Source organism: Myxocyprinus asiaticus, chromosome 40 (genome assembly GCF_019703515.2).
Source record: "Myxocyprinus asiaticus isolate MX2 ecotype Aquarium Trade chromosome 40, UBuf_Myxa_2, whole genome shotgun sequence".
NCBI classification, from domain to species: Eukaryota; Metazoa; Chordata; class Actinopteri; order Cypriniformes; family Catostomidae; genus Myxocyprinus; species Myxocyprinus asiaticus.
The window spans coordinates 15,898,873-15,923,800 of record NC_059383.1 but is presented as its reverse complement, the minus strand read 5'-3'; the positions used below and the strand labels follow the sequence as shown (position 1 = coordinate 15,923,800).

Sequence of the window (24,928 nt, the reverse complement as noted above, 5' to 3'; positions counted from 1 at the left end):
CTTGATTGACCTGGCTGTGTGGCATGGAACATTGTCCTGCTGGTAAAAAACCAATCCTCAGAGTTGGGGAACATTGTCAGAGCAGAAGAAAGCAAGTTTTCTTCCAGGATAACCTTGTACATGGCTTGATTTATGTGTCCTTCACAAAGATGAATCTGCCCGATTCCAGCCTTGCTGAAGCACCCCAGATCATCACCGATTCTCCACCTGGTCATCTAATGGTTAGACGGAGTCCTGGAGAGGCCTTCAATCCACAGTGTCTCACACTCGCTGTGAAATTTGGTGGCGGTTCGGTGATGATCTGGGGGTGCTTCAGCAAGGCTGGAATCGGGCAGATTCGTCTTTGTGAAGGACGCATGAATCAAGCCACATACAAGGTTATCCCGTAAGAAAATTTGCATCAAATGTAAAATAAATATGAACTTGTTTTCTTTGCATCATTCGAGGTCTGAAAACATTGCATCTTTTTTGTTATTTTCAGCAGTTGTCATTTTCTGCAAATAAATCCTCTAAATGACAATATTTTTATTTGGAATTTGGGAGAAATGTTGTCAGTACTTTATAGAATAAAACAAAAATGTTCATTTTATTCAAACACATCCCTATAAATAGTAAATCCAGAGAAACTGATAGTTTGTTACTTTATTTAGTGAATCTTAAGAGAGTGCATGGAAACATTTGCAGAGAGTGATGAATGGCAGTACAGGTTGTGTGGAAAGCCCTTATGGAAATTATTTGGGCATTTTTTTATGCTAATTGCTTGCAATGGGCATCTGCTTTCTCATTAAGAATAATCCAGATTCATCAATCTTAGATGGTAAGAACAGATTTACAGTATGCGTGTACACAATTGTTGTGAATCTGGTGGAAATTTTGTGTGAGATATTTTTTCTGCACACATTGTAAGAACTCTTAGACACAATTATAGTGAATGAGACCCTCTGCATTTGTGTTTAGGCAGTATACTGTAATACAATGAAGACATTTTATATAAGTGTTTGACAAAAGCAGCCAGTTGAAGATAATTCCAGATGACATTTCACATGAACTAGTTTTGCTTTATTGCTTCTAGGGCATACTGTATATTCAAATTGTTCTATACTGTATGAGAATGAAATTAAGTACTGTGTGTTCTGGAGCTCTCCACATTAATAAAACATTGTCCATATTTTGTCGTTGCAATGCAGCTTTCAAAATCCAACAAATCTACACGTTTAATTACTGTGTCACACAAAGCTGTAGGCTCAGAATGTTCTGCTTGGAAGCAGATTAGAAAAGTCAGTTTGCAAGACATGTGGGATGAGCAGAAACACAGCGCTACTTTGATTATTCAATTTCCTCATACACTTGCAGGGATTAAGTGCCTAAAGTTTAAATTGCATAAAAATTCCTTGTTACTTTATTAATCCAATTTATTGATCCAATTCAGTATATCCATCCCAAAAGCACTTTTAAATAACATTAAAAAAAAAAAAAAAAGGTCACATCGCAACACGTGTGATTGCCTTTTGAGTACCCAGAAGTTTAAAGGAAAACTTACAAAAGTGGGTAAAAGGGTGAAATAACAATACCAAACTAGACTTGTTTATTTTTCTGCTGGCAAATTAATGGTTCATAGCTAGCAGAAATGAATTTCACTGTTGATTATTGAGTCAGAGGCAGGCTGACATTAATTCCTATTATTTTCCAGGTACACTTTATTTTAATGTGTCCTTGTTACAGTATAATTACACAAGAAATGACTGAGTATTACTAATTAGCAGCATGTACTTATTATAGGTTTAGGGTTAGGGTAAGGGTTTGGTTTAGTGCCTGGTTGCTTGTAATTATGCATAATTGACTGTTATTTCTATAGTAAATACATGTAATATGTGTAAACAAGGACACATAATAAAGTGTTACCTATTTTTCTTATCATGTTTCATCTTTGCTTCAACAAACTTTAATAATCCCCACATTTCCTCTCTCGTCTTCACTTATTTCTCAACAGCTAATTGGGTCACCCAATTTTGCCATTTTGGGACTTCTCAAATCATTCACATAGTATATGCAGGCTAAATGTGAGTCAGCAAGGTAAATTTTCTTACTGGTTTATAAAATGAACCCCAAAATGGCAAGTTGGAATTCACCTCCACTTAATTTGATCCATTCCTGTTTTTACATTTACTGATTTTTTTTTTTTTTGGTTCTCATATTGTTTTCCATCTTTTTTTTGTTTCCGTTGGACTTCAGGCTTCCCTTTCAGAAGTAAGTGTTCCATCTCTCTGCTCTTTCATTCTCATGTTTGTTTTTCCATTTTTCTTACATTTCACTTGGTTCCTTCCAACTCTTCTGCCAGATGTACTAGTAGGCCTTTTGAAAACATTTTAAAACCTCAAATAGACTCCACAAAATGGCTGGTCGAGCATAGTTTTTCTTTCCTGTGTTGACAAATTTCATATTTAATCTGGAAGTTTGGGTGAGGCATATCCAAGGACTTTTTAAGTAGCCAATAGGCTTTAGTTTACATCACAACTATGAACCACCAATTGCTACTCATTATCGCTAGTCTGTGGCAAGTGGTATTTATGATTTATTATTATTCTAGAGAGCACTGTATTGGACTAAACTTTGGATACACCCATGCAAACAACATGAGTCATCAATGTTTTGGTCCTTTTTTTCCAGAATATAAGGATTGTAAATTTAAAATGTGTATTTAACAAAAGTAAATTTTGCCAAAAATAATTTGAAAACCCTCAAAGCTAATAGGCATGGACTAAATGCCAAAAAACTCAAAAATTTCATGGAGTCTTTAAATAAAATTGTATTGAGAATTGAAGAAGTATTTTGCTTCACTTTGATATGTCAATGAAATTAAAGGTGAAATCTCTAGGTTTATGTTCGCTGAATAGTGTGGAATGAGGGGCTTTAATAATAGCATGTGCTTTAAAGACTGTGACGACTCACGTTATTTCTGTTATTTCATGTATCCAGATGGAATTCCATTCTATTATTCAAACAAGTATCAAGGTTTGATATGATCTGATTTAGACTAGAGTTTTTTTTTGTTCTAGACCTGTAGTGCTATTTTATTCAACACCTAATAATGCACCTGGTTTAGCTAAATCATACAACAAGATATATTTAACACATTATGAATTGAATTAGGTGCATTATGTTGTGGCTTAACAAGAAAATTTTAGTTTGGGCTCCCTCAGGTTGATTAAAAAACTCCATTTAAACTGATATACTAGAAAATTAGTATAAACATGGTTGTTGATACAATATATAGATTTCCCATATTTAGATTCTCTTTCCTGTTATCTCCTTTCCCCTTAGTAAAACACAAAAATTATAGAAGTCTTCTGAAGTCACAAAATAAGCAATTTATTTCACGTACTAGGACATGGGTGACCTTGATGGCTAATGTTGGTGTTTATTTTATAGTTCATATGAGGCAGATTGTGTTGCAGAACACAATTTCAAAATAGTCAATGTCTAGAATTGCTAATGTTTATTTACACAATAAAACCCAAATAACATTTGGCATTGGCTTAAGCCAAGGTTATATTTAGATGAAGTTGTTGCTAGTTTAATAGACAGGGTTCTCTCGACCTGGCTCAGTATTGTCTTCGTTATCTGTGACATTGACTCGGATCATTTGACCAAGGAAGCTGTCTAATGCTCATTACACAGAGGGGAATAAAAAAGATGTAGAGACCGTATCTAGTAATGGTAGTGTGATGTGATCATGTTCTAGGGAGATGGATGGCATCATCCACACTTTCTCCAGTAGTATACCCTTTAAATGGTGATTGGCTGGACAATGATCCAGGCACTCAAAGCACTTACCGATCATTTATTAGTTTGTGCATGACAAAGTGAGACTGTCGACAGCATTGACACTTGACAAGTTATAGATAAATACACCAGTGACATTCAACAGTGGGTTTATTTGTCTAAACTGAAACAAACATTACTTCTAAAACTAGATTTTCTTCTGTTTGTGTTGTGGTATATTATTGCTATGGTGTTTTGACAGTTTTTTTTAACATGTTGCTAAATGGTTGTTAGGGGCCGTTTACACTGAACCCAACGCAGCACCAAAAATAGAGCAGAACGCAGGTGTCTTGAGACACATTTTTAACAGTTTAAGGTTTGTATTACATAACATGGCTTCTAAAAAAGTGTCGCTTCTGCATAAGACACTGCAGAAAACAGCGAGATGCTGCACAAAGGTTAAAGATGTCCGTATAGCACATTTTTACATACTAAAACAATTGAAAAAGTGTGTATGGATTCAAAAGTGTTCACTGTTTACTGGACCAAGTGAAAAGACCCCACCCCCAAGGCTATGAGATCCAGTGTCTGTATTCATGAAAGTCTTTTTTTTATTTGTATTATTATTAAGAACGTTCTTACGATAAATTATAAGAAGTTTGCAAAAAGGTATCTAGCTTTAAACTTTGATTTTAAGAAAAAAAGGTAAGAACATTCTGTTCTGGAATACATAATGCTCTTAAAAAGTTAAGGGGTGGACTGTTGATGGATAATCCCACCTATGCTGCTATGGCTGGCTGGTATAATGGTATATGCAGTTTGATGGTAGAAATGTGTGGAACACTAGATTACACTACTATATCCTTTAGGCACCGATATGTCTATATGTGGCATGAGTTAAAAAATCCGACACAGAGGAATAAACTATTGCCTTGTCTCTAAACCCTGTCACACACAGGCTTCATGGAATATTATGGGATTTAGTTTTGATGCGTTGCACCACTTTCATCAAGAGTAGGCATAGTGTAGCTATAGGTTGGTTACAGTTGCCGAGTAGCCATCATCACACCGTCATAAGTGTTCAATTATGCATATATTGGCTATTTTACAATGTATCAAATGTGGACAAAACATATAATAAAACATATTTATTAGGGTGGTAATTTAAAGCATTTAGTAAAAAAAATGAAAAATACAAGTGTAATGAAAAATAAGTGTTAAAAAAAATTATTAAATTATCTCTGGAATACTCAGTTGTGATTGAATAAAGGCACCATCTAGTGGTCAGAAATATCTCTGTAACAACCGCACATGTATCAGACTGCTCATCCGGGTATTGCAAGCCATCTTTCCTGCTTCTCAGATCACTGTGCGATCTCTACAAGTAAGCTAATAAAATAATTTGAAATCAAATCAATGTTTCATGTGCATTTTTGTATTTATTTGGCAAGTAGTCTTGTAATAAGTTGCATAATGAGCAGTCAGACATTCATGAATTACAAAATAAACAGCAACAGAACTCCGACATAAACTGGAGGTGGATTTCAGCTTTTCAGTGATTTTATTTATTCTCACATAATTTCAACGTAAATCAATGTTTAACGTCCATTTATTTGTTTATTTGGCAAGTAGTCTTGTAATAATCTGATTAATAAGGAGTCAGATGGCCCTTTGCACAGAATAAACAAACACCAACAGAACTCTGATGCAAACCGGAGGTGGATTTTAGCTGTTCAGCCATTTATTTCTTCTTACATAATTACATAATTTTAATGCAAATCAATATTGTATTTCCATAGCATGTAATAAGTGGGATAATGTACAGTCAGCCAGTTGTTGCTGCAAAATAAACCTCTTCACCCTGTCCTGATGCAGTATGAACATTACAATCCAGCACCTCGTCAAACCAACAAACAGACAGCTCAGCCTTCCACAGATGACATACACTTGTGCTCAGTGGGCCTCATTCATGAAACACAAGCAGAACAAATTTTTGTGTAAATCGTTTGTAAAGCTGTTCTGACATAAATTTTCTGAGTCATAAAGGTTTTCGTATTTTCAAAACGATAGTCGGTATGAACAAAATGTACACCTGCTCCCGACCATGTGTAAATCGTGTGTAAGACATCTGAACATGTTGTGTTCTTTCAGACAAACTGCCATGACTACATTTTGATAGAAGTAAAATTAAACAAGTAATGAAAAAAAATTACTAATAATTAAACTCTGCTTATAGTTTTTTCCACCAGAAGATCTTAACATGTTGTGAATGGTTCAAAGGCGCCGTTTGTGTTTGATTTTCTTGAAAAAATAAAATAAATAATGCCCTCTAACCTGACTGGTTGGACATTTTTATATATATATATATATATATATATATATATATATATAAACTCTATAATTTAGGTTTCATAATTTAGTATAGGCATCAGTAAATCACATTCAGTAGATAACGTGGTCAAGGGTTATGCTGTCAAACCCATAAATAAGCACATCGCGAGCAGTTACGAACACAATACAACAGGGGAACAAAAAAAGAAAAAGCCCGCACAATGTCGTATAGCTTGCAAATCTGTAGCATCTTATAGCGTTTCAGTCAAAGACCTTTTTCAGGCATTCTATCCATTTCTTTAAAGATTTTTACTGTTGCAAGGGAGGTATATCACTGTACATTCTTGGATTTACTCAGGAAGTTTCACCAAATGGCGCTGGTGATGCGCTCAACCGAACCAGAGAAGGTTAATGGTGGTGGACATCCAAACTTAAAAATGTTTCCACTAAAGCTTCATGTCAAACCATTTTTATTGACCTCTTGGACTGTTTAATCAACTTGGACAGTTTAATCAAGTCTCTTTAGCGTATGGTAAGAAAAAAGTCTCACCTAAATTGTGTGGCTTTCCAGTTTTGGTGATCCAGTGAGAGATAATGAAAGAGGCTCGAAGAGCCCTCTCGTTCACCGTAACGGTTTTCTGCAGGAGTGATTTTTAACCACATAGCTCTTGTAGTTTTCATTGGAAAAACTCCAGTGAATTTGTTTGTAGTGATTCATGTTTAGTTTTTAAGTGCCTTAGCATCATAGATGGTTTTAGGCTCTCCTGCGCTAACACGTCGCCACAAATCACACACTGTGGCCGCGGATCCCCATCGCTGGTCTGAGTGAAGCCATTTTCGAAGTACTTTTTATCATATTTCCTGCTTTTGGCTTTCTTTCCTTTTTACTATTTTTCTGTTGGATGCTTTTTAACGTCAGCCCCTGTTAGAATCTCCATGACTAATCTACTGTTCAACTAAGATGACTACAAATATACAAATTACTAGACCCAAGTCACCACGTGACATCTTCCAATCAGTGGTAATTAGTTTATATCGAGTCGCCTGTAGGTGGTGCCATTATGCAAGTATTTTTTAAACTCGTTCAAAAACAAAAGTTTTCCCGCGAATATATATATAATATAAATTTTCGCATAGATATTAAAAGCTTCCTATTCTCATGTACTAGTGAGTCTGAAGCCGCCCTTATATGACATTTTCATGGGCGTGGATTATGATAATTATGAAGGAATGTGCACGCACGCTCTATTTACAAACATTTGGAATTCACTAACATACACATGTTTTATTAACAAATCTTTACAGCTTTTAATCAGACAGCAGTGGATAAAACAGTTATATTTTAGCATGTATTTTATCTGCAGACCAAACTGTAAAGCAAGGCAGTGTTTTGTTAAATCAATGAGCCTGTGGTGTCTACAAAGAAAGTTGTGTGCAGTATGACAGTGGAATTCAAAAATAGTAAACTGTGTAACTCCATAACATTGTGTTTAAGCTCAAATAAATCTGGTATCCCTGTTGAAATAAGCAATCCCTGCGTCTTAAGCCATCCCTTGCTGATTTTGTGGTTTTAGCTGGTTTAAGATGGTCCATCTGGACTCCCAGCCTCGCTAAGCTGGTGCTAAATTGGTTTAGCTGGTTGGCTAGCTGACAAGTACCCAAAACCTGTATGTAACCAACAATTAGACCAGTTTGACCAGGGTTTGTGACCTGCTTAGACCAGTAAATCATCTTAGGCTGTTTTAAGAGGATTTTAGTTGGAATCTTTTAGTGGTGTGCTGTAATCCTCAATGTACAAACTTTCGATGATGTTAGCCTCTTTTTGTTGCCAAACATCTACAAGTTCCATCTACATAAATTGGCAACTGAGGCAGATTGAAGTAGATCTGAAGACAGAAGCTCAGCAGCCTTTAGTCAAACAGTCTTTGAAAGTCTTAACAGAGTGTGTCATCTGTCAGATACTCTGCTAACAAACAGCCTGCGCCTCTGCTTAATTGCGTTAAGATTAAAGAAGGAAATAGGGAATACTTTGCCCCTATCATATGATTACCTCCTACTCTAAGTACTTAGCATTTTACTGCAAGGCTCCGAGTTTGAGCTCAATTCAAGATAGATGAGGTTCTATTGAAGGTGATGATGTGTGAGTCACTGGCTCTAATGTACTTTCAGGAAAATATCTCAATGTGTGAAACAAGCAGTGTCCTTGAGGCTCAAGATGTCTGCACTGTCAAAGCTCGGCTCGGCAAATCATGACATTTAAATACAGGTCATTATCCATTTTGGAACCTGTTAGCACGTGGCAGGTTATAGACACTGCCGTCATAGACATTAACTTGTTTGTGTCTGTTGGATTTACTCTCCAACAGAGAAATGGCTATTCTCAGAAATGTTTTTGTCCTTTTGCTTGGCGTAATGGTGTCATAAGTGTGTTCTTTGTACTTGAACTCGGCTGGAGTGGATTAATATTTCCTTCTCAAGCAACATGTTTAAAAGTGGTCAGGTTGATTTGCAAAATAAATTTAGTTTCAAGATACCTCTATGTTCTATTCATGATCACAACATTTTGTTGTCAACAAAAATCAGCGGTCACTTTTATACTGTTAAAATGTTAATCTCAATCAAATGAAGCCCCAAAAAGTATTTAGACCATTTAACCACACTAAAATGTCTTTTGCATTAAATAAATTATCAAACCAAGTGCCATTTATTTTAAAGAAAGATAGCATGAGCACAGTTTCCTAGACAAAAAATACAAAACAAACAAACAAAAAAAACGTTCTAGTTGTCAAACGTTAGTTAACCCTTATGTTTTGTTCCAGTTATTTTGACCCAGACAACTTTTTTTATTCAATTGGAATAAAATGTATTGACTTTGTTCACATATGGTATCTAAAAACACACACAAAAAAATGTACCATTTTCTTTAAATTGTATTGGTTTTATTTCACTATGTTACAGTTGTTGTGTTCCTGGTCAAAAATGACCAGCCATTGTAAAATGAATGGATTAGACTACAAAATACAGAAATATTAAGTGTTCAGGAGCATTCCAATCCTTTGGATGTGGATGTATGTTTGCACACACAAAGTCTTTGGACATGTGCACACACACATAAAAATTCACACACACATCATGTGTTGAGCGCCCTCTTGTGCATCTTATTTCCATGCACACTCTTTGAGAAATATTTAATTATCTATTTATCATATTATGTTGCGTTGGGGCTCAATAGATTCAGATGCTGTAAGTATGCTGTAAGTTACGATATGTCATTGTCTATGTTATATGTATGTTCTGGGAAGTAATAAGGAAAAACATGACAAAAGACACTTCTGTTTATTGTATTTATGTGTGTCTGTGGGAATTTCATACACTAATACTCACTGCAGTTTGGTCTCTGAGTGAAACAAATTTGCTCATTGTATTCTACTAACTGAGACCTTTCCAACGATATATAACACATGGCTATCTCATCTTCTTTATGGTTTTACCAATTCTAAATATAATTGTTGTGATAACAAATTTGCAAATGATGAGAACGAAACAGTTCTGATTTGTCTGCAAATTAAAAAAGCATTATTTAAGAATTGGTAGAATCGAGGGTTGTCGGTGACGCCATGCGAGAAGCAGACGTGTGAATCATGAGCTCTGCGCACTTTGCTAGTTTTTAAATTATTTTCATGTTATAATCCGGTGAGATTCGATACACCCAATTACGTATTTGCTCTTTGAAGTAAACATGGTAAAGTCGTCAAAATTCTCAGACTCTGGAGACATTAAAAGACACTTACGTGTTCAAGCTGAGGCCTCTGATGGGACTGCGAGCTGGGGACTCGATTTGGATGGCACGTCGGGAGAAGAATTCCAGCGTCAACTGTCCAACATCTCGGTGATGCTGACGAAGGTTGTTGCTGACTTGGAGGATCTCGCTGTAATATGGCGATTGATTACGGCGGTGGAAACAAAATTCTCTGAGTTGGTGACAAGAGTGTCAGTCGTTGAAAAACGGATTGATCATCTGGAATCATCAGAAAGGGAATTATCCGCTAATTCGCCCGCGTTTAAAACAGACTTGGAACACATTTTGGAAAAACTGGAATATCTTGAAAATATGAGCCGAAGGAACAGTATACAAATTATTGGAATTCCTGAGCATGAAGAAGGCAGAGATATGGTGAAATTCCTGGATGAGCTCTTCCCGAGTCTGCTCGACATAACAGGCCATAAACTGGAAATCAAGCGAGCTCACAGTGTCCTGGCTCGGAGATCTGCTGAGGGAGACAGGCCCCATCATCCGATAAAGATCTCGTGTTGCGCCAGGCGAGGAGCAAAGGAAAGCTTTCTTGGAAGATTCACAATATTTTCTTGTTCCCGGACTTAGCGAATTCTACAAGAGAGAAACGCGATCGGTTCAAGGAATGTAAGAAACTTTTACATCAATGGAAGATCGCTTTTGCACTGATGTTTCCGGCCAAACTGAGAATAGAAATGAAGGATGGTCGCAAAGTATTTACATGTCCAAAACAGGCGCTCTCCTTCATAAATACATTGGAGTGAATAAACCATTTGATGTTTCTTATATTAGTGGTTTGACTCGCTGAACCTACACTCGATTGTCTGAGGAAGCTGGGCACCATTTTCCTTTTGCGTTGGCTCCGCCTAGCGGCTGGAGTTTGTTTTGTGGAATGACACTTCCTTCAAGAAACTTTTGCAATGAGGAAAGATCGTTTTAAACTGAAATTCCTGGTCAGATTGAGAATGGACACTATGGATGACCGCAAAATATCTACATGCTCACAAAAAGGACGTCTTTTATAAAGTTGACAGACTAAGTAATGATGTTTGTTTTTTTTACGCGTGAATCCAAGTGAATTTGACTCACTTAATACACACTTGATCATCCGAGGAACCAGGATGCCTGTGTTGTTTCTTTTCGTGCTGGTTCTGCCTAGCGGCTAGAGTTTGTTTTTGTGGAATATTTTTAAGGGACATTAGAATGATTACGTCATCTGCCGTACTCCTAAACAGCCGGCTCACTGAACAATTGTTTGTCTGTCCGAGGAAACTGAACGGCTTTATATCAGCTGGAGTTTGTTTTGTAGAGGAACACACCTTTGAGACAGTTCTGTGAATGAATCTACATGTTCTTTGTGTTTATTCTGCCTGTTGGCTGGGGTCTGTTTTACAAATTATTTTCTGTTATGTAATTTTGCCTCACAGAATTTGTGCAGAAGCACCGGACTTAAACAATCCGTTGGCAAGGTTGTTGCAGAGACTCTCGTATGCGTACATGGACTTTCTGAGTTTAGAGGGATTGACACCGGTTGGCACTGTTGTGCACGGGGTTAATTTGCATGTTTTTCTTTTTTCTGTTTGTTTTGTTCGGGGTTTGATTGTTGCATTAATGGGGAATGTGGTCTGTATAATCTTGTTTTGACACACAATTTATTTATTTTATTATATCAATGTCAAATGGTAATATGAGTGGATTGTCTCTCTCCACATGGAATGTGAATGGGTTGGGGCACCCCATAAAAAGAAGGAAGGTTATTTATTTTCTTAAGCGTAAGAAATATGATATAGTGTTTCTTCAAGAAATGCATCTTTCCCCGCAGGAAGCTGAAAAATTTGGGAAGATATGGGGTGGACATGTTTTATTTAGTGCTGGCTCAAGTAAGAGTAGGGGAGTCATTATGCAAGCCCCCTAGAGCAACGGTGATGCTTCACAGGATGTGTAAAAATCTTGGTCTTGCGGATATTTGGTAGGGACTATACATTTTTTTCATCAGTCCATAAGATTTATTCTGGAATAGATTTTTTTTTTATATCGAAGTCCCTCATTTCATCTGTTGTGGATTGCTCATTTGGAAACATTTTAGTCTCAGATCACTCCCTGGTGAGTTTAGAGATGTTGCCACACATGGAGAAAAAGTTGGCGCTTTAATGTATACCTTTTGCAAAATCCTGAATTCCAACAAATGTTAAAGATCGAAATCAGTGTTTATATGGAGACCAACTCGTCCTCAGTATCCTCTGTGGGCGTGGCTTTAGAGGCACTTAAGGTGGTTCTTAGGGGTCAGATCATACAGTATGCCTCATTCATCAAAAAATCCAAAGCACGAGAACTCGTGGAGTTGGAAGGGAATATTAAAAGTGCCGAGGCAGAGCTCAAGTGCCAAATGTCATCTGATGGCCTCAGAGAACTGGATTGAAATACAGATATAATGCTATTTTGTCGCAGAAAGTAGAGTTTTGGTTATTCAGGGCAAGACAGTCATACTTTGAGTCGGGGGACAAAGCAGGGAAGCTTTTGGCTAGATATATAAAGCAGAGAGAGTCTTTTTCTACCATTTCTTCAGTGAAATCTGCTGGTGGTGAAATATTTACCTCGGCCATTGATATTAATAATGCCTTTAAAGAATTCTATATTGATCTTTATAGTTCCGCATCTTCGTCTACTGATGAAGATACTAGAAAATTTGTGGAACCATTAGAACTTCCTAAACTGACGACTGAGCAAATGACGCTCTTCTGATAACATTAAACGTTTCAGCAATATCATGTGGTCAGTAGCGAATGATCAGTCTCCGGTCGCTGCCATCTCACTTGATGCCGAAAGGCATTTGATATGGTAGAATGGGATTATCTTTTTAAGATTTTGGAAATGTATGGGTTCGGAAATACATCTATTGGTTGGATTAAGTTACTTTATAGACACCCTGTAGCGGCAGTACAAACAAATGGATTAATTTCAGATTTTTTTGCTCTGGATAGGGGCACCCGGCAGGGTTGCCCTCTTTCCCCATTATTGTTTTGTCTTGCCCAGGAACTATTAGCAGCCACGATAAGAAATAAGGATGATTTTCCAGGGGTGCTGGCGGGAGGTGTGGCGCATAAGCTTTTGCTTTACGCAGATGATATTTTATTATTTGTCTCTGACCCCACTAGATCTATGCCTTGCCTCCACAGAATTATTAATTCCTTTTCAAAGTTCTCTGGATACAAAGTCAATTGGTCTAAATTCGAAGCTTTAGCTCTGACTGCGTACTGCCCAGTAATGGCCTTTCAGCCGGGCGCCTTTCAATGGCCCAAACAGGGCATTAAGTATTTGGGTATTTTATTCCCAGCAAAATTATCTGATTTAGTTAGAGTTAATTTTGACCCTTTAATTAAAAAGTTTTCGAGCGATGTGGACAGGTGGGCTTCATTACATTTATCGATGATCCAACGGAGCGCCATCATTCCCGGAGTGGTGTGCAGAAATTGAGAGGGTGGCAGCGTTTGAAGAAGGGGTACTTAGAGGATTGGGTCATTTGGACATGTTTATGGGAAAGTGGGGTATATATTTGGCATTTTTGGAGGGCTCTCGGGGAGGGACAGTGGAGAGAGAGATGTAGATGTAGAGGCTATCTGTGTGATTATTATATTTTATTTACTTAATTATTTTTTAATATATGTTTTTGTGTGTCTATAATTATGTGGGACCACTGGGATGTTCTTATGGGTGGGGTTGGGGACTGGGAGGGGGGTAGTAATAGAGGGGGTTAAGTATTGATTCTTTTTGTATTTGTTCTTGCTTTTATGTGTTAATATTGGAATCAAAAAAAAAAAAAAAAGAACTGGTAGGATCAACTATATGTATTGTAAAATACAGATTCTAGGCTTTAAATGACAAATATTTTTTTCAGATCAAGCAAGTGGTTATTCATTTATTACGTAATTATAATTGTATTATTATTATTATTATTATTATTATTATTATTATTATTTTGTTCTGCAGGAATATATGCAATATGAGAGATTTACAAATAATCTTAGTGGCCGGTCATTTTTGACCAGGAACACAAAATGTGTTAGCACAAAATGAACTCAACACAAAGATTAATGTGCTTTACTATCTGTGGTTACTCTGCTAAGACACCTGTGTGAATTTGAATGGGACTGACTTATTACATCCACTAAAATTCACCTTGACACCAGTTGCTTAAAGTCATTGCAAAAATGGCTCAGAAAATTGAATTACGTTCAGAGGAAAGGTCTATCATAATTTGTTTGCAAATGCCACTTGTTTTGTTATCTAATGCAAATACATTCATACATTATAAATGTGACTAAAGCAACCAAAGGTGTCCAAATACTTTTTGGGGCCACTGTATTTTTGTCTCTATTCTGTGACACTGTTTCATTGGTTGCAATTTCATGCACCTCTGCCACTGGACTGTCAGTTGAATGTTGCTATGGTGTGATGTGCGCTAGTTAGCTGTTATGGAGCTGCTGTAAGTGGTTCTACTGAGTAACAGAGGCTCTACTACTGTATCACTACTGGACTAGAAGCACACCTCACCATTTTCTCACCATCTTGCAGTGTCTTCAGAGACTCCAACTTCCATTCCTCCAACCACTGCAGACCTTAGTGAGTATGCCGACTGTGTGCAGTGTTGTTTGCCACTCTTTATCCGCCTACTACACGTTTGTGCGCCTCACCTAGACCATTACTCCAGAAGTCAGCACCGCTGGTGTTCGCCTTAGAATGAGAACACACATCTTTGGTATAGAAGAGAGAATAGATTTTAGTGAGGGCTTGGGGAATGAGACGCACCTGTAATGGTTGGAACTGTGCTCATTACCTTCAAGCCATTGTAGATAAACATCACTAACATCAGCTTGTAGAACGGCTCACTTGTCTAACATGTCACTGCATCGTAGACATACAGGAATATGAAATTAACTGACATTTGTTTGTGCCAATGGTTATTGGTTCATTTTAACCCTTGAATCGTTGCTACTTGAAGTGAACTTGTGTGCTAGCTTTTTTTATACCCTTGAAAATGCAGAAAGTTATTTGATTTTCTCTTAATATTAAGAAACAGCATGGCACATGCATTTCTTATAGAGTTCACTTTATGTTAATGAGATGTGTTACATACTATCTTGAATGTAGAAACTAATGGAGCTGCCCTGACAATGATGCCCCACCACCACATAGCAAAATGTTGAATTTGAAGAAATCACCAAATTCACAAAAAGCTGTGTATTTGTTGCTTAATGTTTACTAGATTTCACCAGGTGTAAGTCTGAAAATAGAGTTACGATGACAGCACAGATTACGTCTGATCTCTCCACAAATGAACCAGAAGTTGAGAGGGTATGACAAGGTTTTTACTGAAAGACTGTTCCTTTTCATAGATAGCTCATTCAGCCCAAGAAATGACAGGGTCTTTATTTTAGGACTAGACAGTGTTGGACTATTGTTTGCTTAGTTGATATTGAATGGCAGGTTTGAGATTGCAAAGCTGAAATACTTCCTTAGATGTCAAAGAAATGTAAATTATTTTTTTTATGAGTAATTGATAGATAAGCAAACAAAAGATCTGTTCTTTTGTATGATTATAATGAGTCATAATCAGCATGATTTCAGACTTTCTAAATTGCTTGATGGTTACAGTTTGTAAGGAACCCTGGTGGTTTACAGGCACTTGTCTCAAATTTTTCAAGAGTGAATGTGTGGTGTTTTCTGAAGTATTTTGGGTATGATAGTTAGTCTCAAATATAAATCCACAAACTTAGCTAAACAAACCTGAAGTAGCTCATTAAGGTCCTGGGCCGCATCCACGTAAATAGTTTTTTGATTGAAACGCATTGATTGTGCAATATTCACTTCTCTGAAAACTCTACACTGGAAAAGCATTTTCTTCCACCAAAAATGGGGACTTTCAAGAACGCTCCCTAGTACCGCATACTTTGGAAATGATGCCATTAGGAAACAGAAAAAGTATGAGTGTGGACGTTGTCTTATATTTATATTTTTAAAACCATATTTTAAACCACAAGTAGCTCAGATCGGATGTCAAAACATTCTGATGTCATAAGTGTTTTTGCTGTTTACAGGCATGCAAAAAAAAATCTAAATTGCTTGTCAGTGCAAATGTGGCCCATTAGACTTTTATGATACTGTAATTTGCACAGAATTACAATATACTCTTACCCATACAATAAAAATGCACTTTAATCATCATATATAGGACCTATAGAATGCAGACCTCTCCACACAAACAAACCTTGTCTAATCCCGTAGTTTGTGACGGAGGACGAAGCTCCTCAGCCTTATCCTACTCCACCCATCTCAGACCTGGAATCAAATATGTATCTTCACAGTCTATGCTGATCTAGGTTCAGTTTTGTCTTTCATATCCTCATGAATAAGACAATATAGATAGGGGACTCTGATCCTAGATCAGTATTTTATATTATAGTCTGTGACATTTCATACATATAGACCCGGCCAGAGCAGTCTCTGCCCTGAAGCTTCATATGTGCCCATTCTGTAGTGTCCCTCTCCCATGTTCAATAATTTATGTTGCAGTAGATGATGTGGTATCTGTTTTGCTGTACAGTCAATGAGTTTCCTCTGCCTTTGGCTGGCCTGCTCTTTTTTCAGCGTTTTTTTTTTTTTTTTTTTTCATTTTTTTTTTCATTGGTGACATTCAACATGCACAAGCAAACATAATCCAATGTACATTGGAGCTGTATTTGAGTCCCTCTTATTTAAAAGTACCACTCGCAGACAGAGGAAATACTGTTATCAGTGAAGCGGATTCATAAAGCAATTTGGACAGTATTCTTACTCTGCATAGTTTAATTGAGCTCCAAGGAGAGTATATTGGAAATCTGGTAGGTCTTACTTTATCATTTTGATTCACAATGAACACAAATGTGCCGTAATTGCTTTATGAGTTTGGTTTCTTCCATTGTGCTCTATACGCAGCGTATCTAATTTTACAGAGAAGTGTTTGTTTATAATTTATGTTTTCTTTTTGTTGTTTGTGGTTCTGTTTTGTACTTTTTGTCTTAACACGTAAAATTTTCTTGTTTCATGTTTGTATAATTTTTTTCAATGTTTTGTATTTTCCATGTGACCCCCACCTTCCTTCCACTTTCCTTTCAACCCATAATGTACGTGCATATCATGTGACTGTGTCATATGACTCTTGCATGGTGCTGATGATGTCGTCTTCGCTGGTGAACAGAAGGTAAATCTCTGTTGTGTGTTTTTTTTTTTTTTTTTTGTCATTTTGGTCAAATTCCCACTTATACACTAACAGACAAGTTAATAAGGGGAAAGATACAGGAAACACCCATCCAATACCATCAAGTTTTATGAGCCATTTCATGTTCTATTCATTCATTTTTGAGAAACTGCAATCGCTCTGAGACAAGCAATGTGACTATTTGTAAACCATCAGCTGGTCTGCCTGGACAGTACAATCCCAAAGCATTCTCCTACAACGGCACATGCTGCTTTGCATGTTGAATTGATCCCTCCCACTTTTACTCTCTTGTAATGATTTAACTATTTGAAAAAAATGAAACTACTGCAGAGTTTTAGACTTTTTTTAGAAGTCTAGTTTTAGATTACCGTAACAGAGAAGGCCTTAAAGACCTCATGAAATGGCTTGACAAGCGCAACTTTCTTTCCTGTGTTGATGTATTTCCTATTCAAACAGGAAGTTTAGGGGAGGGGCTTATCAAAGGACATGCCTTCTTATTAGGGGAAGGAACATTTTCAGTCCAGATAGTATTTAATTGGACAAAAATCTGAGAAGTGTGTTTTCCTGAAAAAGGATGATTTAAAATGTCTGCTAAAACTTTTAGGACACAAACATTTTAAAATGCTACAAAACTCAAGTTTGTTTTCATAGGGTCTTTAAAGTTCAATACATTTTTTTTTTTTTGTTGTTGTTACTAATGTTTAATTTTTATATATATATATATATATATATAAATAATTTGTATTATGACAGCATAACAGCATAATGAATATCTATACCCCCCCCCCCCCCCCCGCATCCCAGCAGCAGCACGGCATTACTGCATTCACACACACTTCTGTTCTGTCTCTTGTCTCAGTCCCAACACTCGCACACTCTCATGCATGTCCTAATTGTTTGTCTTTGTCTCTCAAATGTACCTGCTCACTGTCCCTGTCTGCTGCTTCTGTGTGGCAATGCAAAAGAGGAACCGGACACCCTCACATATTTAGAGGAAATACTTATGCTTCTCTTGTCTTTCCTAATATTTTTTAACGAGACACTTTGTTTGACGTGAAATGCTAGGTGTGCTCTGTCATTTTGGATTTAAAAGTAGTAGCTTTTTGTGATAGTAGAAGCAGTTATATTAGTTGTAACCGATCGACTGGCTCATAAATGCATGATCCCGGAAATCTCTAATCCTCTAAAACCTCTTGCATGTTAAAACGTGTTTTTTCCTCTGCCCTCTTTCTCTTCATAACCCTAATCTGTCCTTGTTTTGTCTTCTTAGTATCTGGCAATTCCTTCACCTAACTGGAAATGATGTTCATGGATCTCAGATAACATGTTTAACTAACATCAATCTGCACTGCTTGTTTTATCATTAACTTGTCTTTATTTCAAATAAAATCAAATCCCTTTATTGTCACTCAACCATATACACAAGTGCAACAGTGGGTGAAAGTCTAGGTTCTAAGCAACATAGCAGAATGATAATTACAATAAACATCTGATTTACACATTACACGGTTTACACATCTGTTACACAACACAATATACAATATACACCTAATAATATACAGTATACAGTATTTAAATTGCAGCATCTGATTACAAACACTAATCAAACTTCAACTCATCAAGGAAACACCTTAAGCCTCTATTTTCATGCATGCTTAAACTAAATGCCTGATGGACTAAAAATCTCAAAAAATACCTCTAACTTAAATGAACCATAATTAATCTAAAGAACACTGCAAAAGGATTTATCAGGACATAAATTCGACATGGGGAACTGACATGCTGAAACACTTTTGAAAGTTGACATGTCCTGCGTTGACATGCTGTACTCCATCTAAAACTATTTTAAATATTTTTTGTCACATCTCAGGACCATTTTAAATGAACTATTGAAAGCAAAAGGTGTTTGGAAATAGTGAAAATGTACAAGAAATACTGACCAGTTACAGGACCTAAGATACGCACTTTCCCTTATTTATCCATATAAATTTTAACCTAAAATCTTGATGTTGATAAAAAAAAAAAAATTTGTCCTAACCCCAAACATTGACACATTATGCATCACCAGCCCACAAATAGGTTTAGATTTGCCTAGGCCCAAATTATTAGATTTAGCCAGGTCGTTAAATCTCTTGTGGTTAAATATTCAGGTATTCTATTTCAGTGACCTAAAATTTATCCCATTTGTAATTATTATATTTAGCTGGTATGTACAAATTGTCATGTTAATTCCAAATAGGGTCTCTTGTCGGGCTGCTATTTATGCCGATTAATGGCAGAGCTCTGTGGCCTCCTTCCAGGCTCTTCGTGTGACACAAGCAGACAGCTATCATCCCAAACTAGCAGCCCACATACATGAATCCCCATCGGCCCCACTGATATTATTAAACATAATGGCGGAGAATCTCCAATCAATGCAAGGAGGATAATTAAGGGAGTGCTGTCATTATGTAGTGGGAAAGTCGAGATAACTAGCACCCCCAGAGACTGCATTACAGCAACGCTTTCTCCCTCCATCACTGACACCAATCCTGGTCCAACTATCATTACAGCCCTGCACATGCCTGTGTGTCTCAGCTCCATTTTTACAAGAGCCAAGTGCTTTCATTAATGTTCCACATTTGGATGGATGGGAGGCAGAAGTCATTAATATGCTGCCAAAAACCCTCTGTGATGAGATGTCTCGACAGTTCAGCCAAAAAACAAGAAGATAGGAATTCAGTGTTTTACAAGTGACTCAACTGTAAAGTGTTTCATCTTATGCTTTGAACGTTAATTTAAGATTATGTGCATGGTATTCCATGTTTCTTGATGTACTATAAAATGGCCTCCTAGCCAAGTCAACACCTTAAAATAATTATTAGCTAAAAATAGATAGTTGTATAATTAGCTAACCTATTTCTGTCATTTACACATGAGGATAAAAACTACCTTGTAGGTCACAAATCAGCAGTTAATTAACGTGCCATGGTTCCCATGGTCGTGGAAAACCTGGAAATATCAGGACATTTTTAAACGGTGATTTCAAGGCCTGGAAAACCCATGGAAGTTAATAAAATCTACAAATTACATAGATATTACAAGTGAATAAAAGTTTTTCTAGTTATGCTCAGCTCTAAAATAGTTCAATCTTTTTAAAATTACTTTTAAATCTTTATCGAGAAATTACTGGAAAAGTCATGGAAGTTCATCGGTCAACGGTTTTGGGAACCCTGAGGTGATGTTCACCTATAAAAATGTACTCATGTTGGGGCTCATTTTGTATCTGAGCATTCAGTCAGTGCTAGTGTGCCTAACAGTGTTTTCCTGGCCATTTTTTCCACAGGGGAACCTAACCCTCCTAAACTGGAGGCTAAATCACAATCCACAGGCAATGAGATGAAGGTCTACTGGATTAACCAGGACGATGGGGGCTCTCCCATCAAACACTATCTTGTGCGCTACAAAGCTGTGAGTATAATGGAACCTATGGTAACATACTTAACTCTGGCTGAATTATTTACAAAAACAGTATAAAAGGTAGTAAATGGACCACCTCTAAACAAATGTTAATGCTCAATATGGTGGCTGTTGGAATGGAAATTCTGCCTTTCAATTAAAAGAGCCTAGCACACATGCAAATTAACTGGACCAACCTGAAAAATACAGTTTTTAGCATGATTTGAGCTAGAGAAACTAAATTTATGATACCATTGTTTGTCATTTTATTACTGATTGTTATTGAGATGTAATCTTACCAAACAGTTTTAGAGATTTCATTCTTTCCCCGTACAAGTAGATAGGAACTGTATTAGATTTACATACAGAATATCTACCCAGGGTCATTACCAAGATGGCCACAGAGTGAACTGACATGTCTTAAAAGGCCTTTGATTTATTTAGACCACCACTGTGACCGTAACATGCTCTGGGAGAGTTGGCGTAACATTTCTTGCCTCAAACATGCATGATAGTGAAATTATGGATATCATCAATACTGAAAGCGTGCCCACATGTGTGTCTGTAGAAGCAACGCCAGGACTGGAAGCCTGAGATCCGCCTACCCAACGGCAGTGAGTACGTTGTGCTGAGGGGTCTAGAATGGAACACAGAGTATGAAGTCTATGTTGTTGCAGAAAACCAGCGAGGGCGATCTGAACCTGGCACCCTTTCCTTCAGGACCTTGCCAGAACCCACCGCCATTCCAGGTATGGCCCACCTCCAACCCCTGTCCCACAGCCACTGCCAACTAGTGCAGCCAACAGCCCGATCCCTTGCCACCTTCTTTACTTCCCCATCAGCCTGAGTGCCTCACTCCAAACCCTCCCTGCTGCAAAGGCCAGCTTTTATCAATTTCCATGCTGGTCTAGGCTGGTTTGTGCTGGTTGTGTGCTGGTCTAGTTGGTGCACCAGCATAACCAAGATGCTCAAAAACAAAACTTAGTTATTTAGACTGGTTGACCAGCAAGGTCTTTCTGATGAAGCTGGTTGACCAAACCCGGTTCTCCACCAGCATCTCATACTGGGAACCAGCATTCAAAACACAAAATATGCTGGTTACCTGCTATGCTGGTCTTTTCAGCAGGATTGTTAACCCCATCTTACTCAGGTCTTGTTGTGGATTACATAGGCCACCCTGTTGTCAGTTCAGGTTGTGGCCTAGCCTCCTCTAGAGAGCAATATGACACAATCTAAGAGTAATAAGAGAGGAGAGGAATGGCTGAGCTTCAGAGTGATAAATGTCTAAGAGATGGCCATGGGTTACGCCTAGAGACCTGGCTTCAGCTCAGCAGCACACAACTCCTCTCCAGATCTCTGCTTCCAGCCTGACCCCTCTGGCAATCTCCGCTAACTCTTACAGCCAGCTATATTGCTTGTCTCAGAGCGATTGCAGATTATATCTGTGGAGATGAGATTTTCAATTTTGCAATCTGGAGGCAAAAAGCCACAGCAGGTCCGCTAGCCATCTCCCCTCCTACTCTATCCCCATCACCAAAAGCATGGGTTTGCTTGGACTGTGCACTATTGGCAGTACTGTGTTTTTGTTTTCTTGTGAGCTGCTTCCCCACTGATAAAAAAAAACTGGGCCTTAAATCATCCCTCTCTCTGTCGCTCTCACTCTATTCTCTTTCTTGGGGCTGGACTAAGGCTGAGTTCAGGCTCATTGAGGCAGGCACATTGAATTGAACTGACTGTCTGCCCGCTCTCAGTGGGGATGTATCCTCTGGTTTTGCATGATGATGCCTCAACAGGATTAATGGTTTAATGCTTTACTGAGGACCTAACAGGCATCTGCCGGTGCATGGACAAGAGCTTTTTCTCATCTGCATAGTGGGAAGCAGCCATTTAGCAGTGGGAGCTTTGGATCTCAGAACACTTGCACATAGCAGGTTCAGATGGACAAAAACAGCCTTTCTTTTTCCCCTTGCCCTCTCTATCTGCTGAACCTCACCCCACTTTCACATTGTTAACCTCAATGTGTAACATGTGGGTGTTCAAAAAGCACAGAGGCTTTATTTTTAGCCCAATGTCTGCATTGCCCCAGCTGGAACAGCTGACATTAGAAAAGATGGTCTAAATACAGCTGCTCATATGGCAATTTACTCTTCTCTCTTGTCTTATATTTGGATCAATGTTCATGAGGCAGGTTAAAACATATGGAATTCCTACCCACTAGAGTTTACGTTGTGAATCACAAGGACATGGAGGAAGTGATGTTTTGTCACTCAAGTCATATCAAGTCATTTTGAAGTAACTGATTAATTTTTATATAGTGCTTTTCACAATACTCATTGTTTCAAAGCAGCTGTGGTCACTTGTGGTCAAAAGTTGAAAAAATTGTAACTTTTGCTGCAATGCAATCTGATGTAAGCATCCGCTGACCAATGAGAATTTCAGAGAGGTAGTTGTAGTTTTCAGAAATTCAATTTTTCATATACCCACTTGATTTTAAACTGCTCCACATACTCTTGCGCATTTCTAGCTGTTAAACATGTAAGCACCCTTAGATCCACTTAATATTTTGCTCTGGAGGGGTGTATAAATATTCCTCCCTTGCACAGGAAGGCCACTTTGCTGAGGGATAAAGTAAATACAGAGACTTTGGCAGGATTTAAAATAGGGAGCCTGTGGATTCTGTGTGGTGGGTTTAGCACAACTCTGGCCATGCAACCAATGCTGAAGCTCTACTTCCTGTCATCCAAATCTCCCCAGCTAGAGTTGACCTGGAATAAAGCTGTTCTAATAGAATACCCATTAACTTGTAATATAAGTGACATTGAAAGCTCATTCAGTCATCCAGCACATAATTTACACTGTATTGCATCATAACCTGTTTGTTTGTTTCACCTTGTCTTCTGACTGAGCAACATTTCCCTGGTGTTTGCAACTCACAAAGATGAATGCCTATTTGTTTCCTGGCTAGCACTTTACAATAAAGTTGCATACATTAACATTAGTGAGTGTAATAACAAACATGAACTACAGTAACAATGAACAATACTTTTACAGCATTTATAAATCTTGGTTAATGTTAATTTCAATATTTATTAATATATTTTTAACTTACATTTTTAACATTCATAAAAATAGTAAATGATAACAGTTAGTACACAGCATTATGTACTAACATGAACTAATTAAAAAAATATATATATATTATTATTATTATTATTATTATATTTTTTGTATTATTATAATTGTATCCCCTTTTCTCCCCAATTTGGAATGCCCAATTCCCACTACTTACTAGGTCCTCATGGTGGCGCAGTTACTCGCCTCAATCTGGGTGGCGGAGGACAAGTCTCAGTTGCCTCCGCTTCGGAGACAGTCAATCCGCGCATCTTATCACGTGGTTCACTGTGCATGACACCACAGAGACTCAGAGCATGTGGAGACTCATGCTACTCTCCGCGATCCGCACACAGCTTACCATGCACCCCATTGAGAGCAAGAACCACTAATCGCGACCACAAGGAGGTTACCCCATGTGACTGTACCCTCCCTAGCAACCGGGCCAATCTGGTTGCTTAGGAGGCCTGGCTGGAGTCACTCAGCACACCCTGGATTCGAACTCATGACTCCAGGGGTGGTAGTCAGCATCAATACTCACTGAGCTACCCAAGCCCCCTGAACTCATTTTAAATTAACATAAAGCAAGATTAATAAATGCTGTAAAAGTATTGTTAATTGTTAGTTCATGATGCTAAATGCATTAAATAATGCATTCGTATTGAACCTTATTTTAAAGTATTCCCATTACCCATTTTACATCACATCACAATTTTAGTGAATTAAAAATTGTTTTAGTTTGTAATGTAATTTTTTTACATTGTAAGCATTTGTCTAAAGAAACATGGAAATTTAAAGGACATGATAAATCAATATATACGATGTCAAATACCAGGAAAGTTTCCTGATTCATATTTATTCATTGTATGTGTCTGTGTCCCTCCTTATTCTAAATTTCCCATCATCTGGGTACTGTTTGTCCTCTTATTCTCAATTCATTCTGCTGTGCTGTCCATGTCATTTGCTGTGCTTTTAACATGCTATGGCTTCTTTGTTTTTTACTAACTTGCTTAAACTTTCCTTTGATATTCTTTTCTAGTCTTAATTGGACTTAATTTTCTGTATTTGACCTATTCTCTCTCTCTTTTTCTCTCCCTTTTTCCCAATTTCTTTCCTTCCTTTTTCTTCCCTTCCCTCCTGTCCTTTTTTCTGTCTCCTTGTGTAAAATCGGACATCACCGGATCATCGCATTTTCAAACACGCACTCAAACTCCCATTTTTGGTTGCCTTTTAATTTT

The 24,928-nt window shown here is 37.6% G+C and overlaps 1 protein-coding gene across 10 annotated transcripts in view; it reads left to right on the top strand.

Annotated features, from left to right (window-relative positions):
- The window catches only part of LOC127431364 (neural cell adhesion molecule 1-like), a 310,957-nt gene that overhangs the window by 261,126 nt on the left and 24,903 nt on the right, over positions 1-24,928 (top strand). For 5 of the 10 annotated variants that reach the window (XM_051681782.1, XM_051681783.1, XM_051681786.1 and 2 more), the window contains 3 exons: positions 14,459-14,506; positions 20,467-20,591; positions 21,148-21,328. In XM_051681782.1, coding sequence (XP_051537742.1) covers positions 14,459-14,506; positions 20,467-20,591; positions 21,148-21,328 — 354 coding nt within the window. The remainder of the gene's footprint in view (positions 1-14,458; positions 14,507-20,466; positions 20,592-21,147; positions 21,329-24,928) is intronic. The other 5 variants (XM_051681784.1, XM_051681785.1, XM_051681787.1 and 2 more) reach the window with 1 other exon arrangement.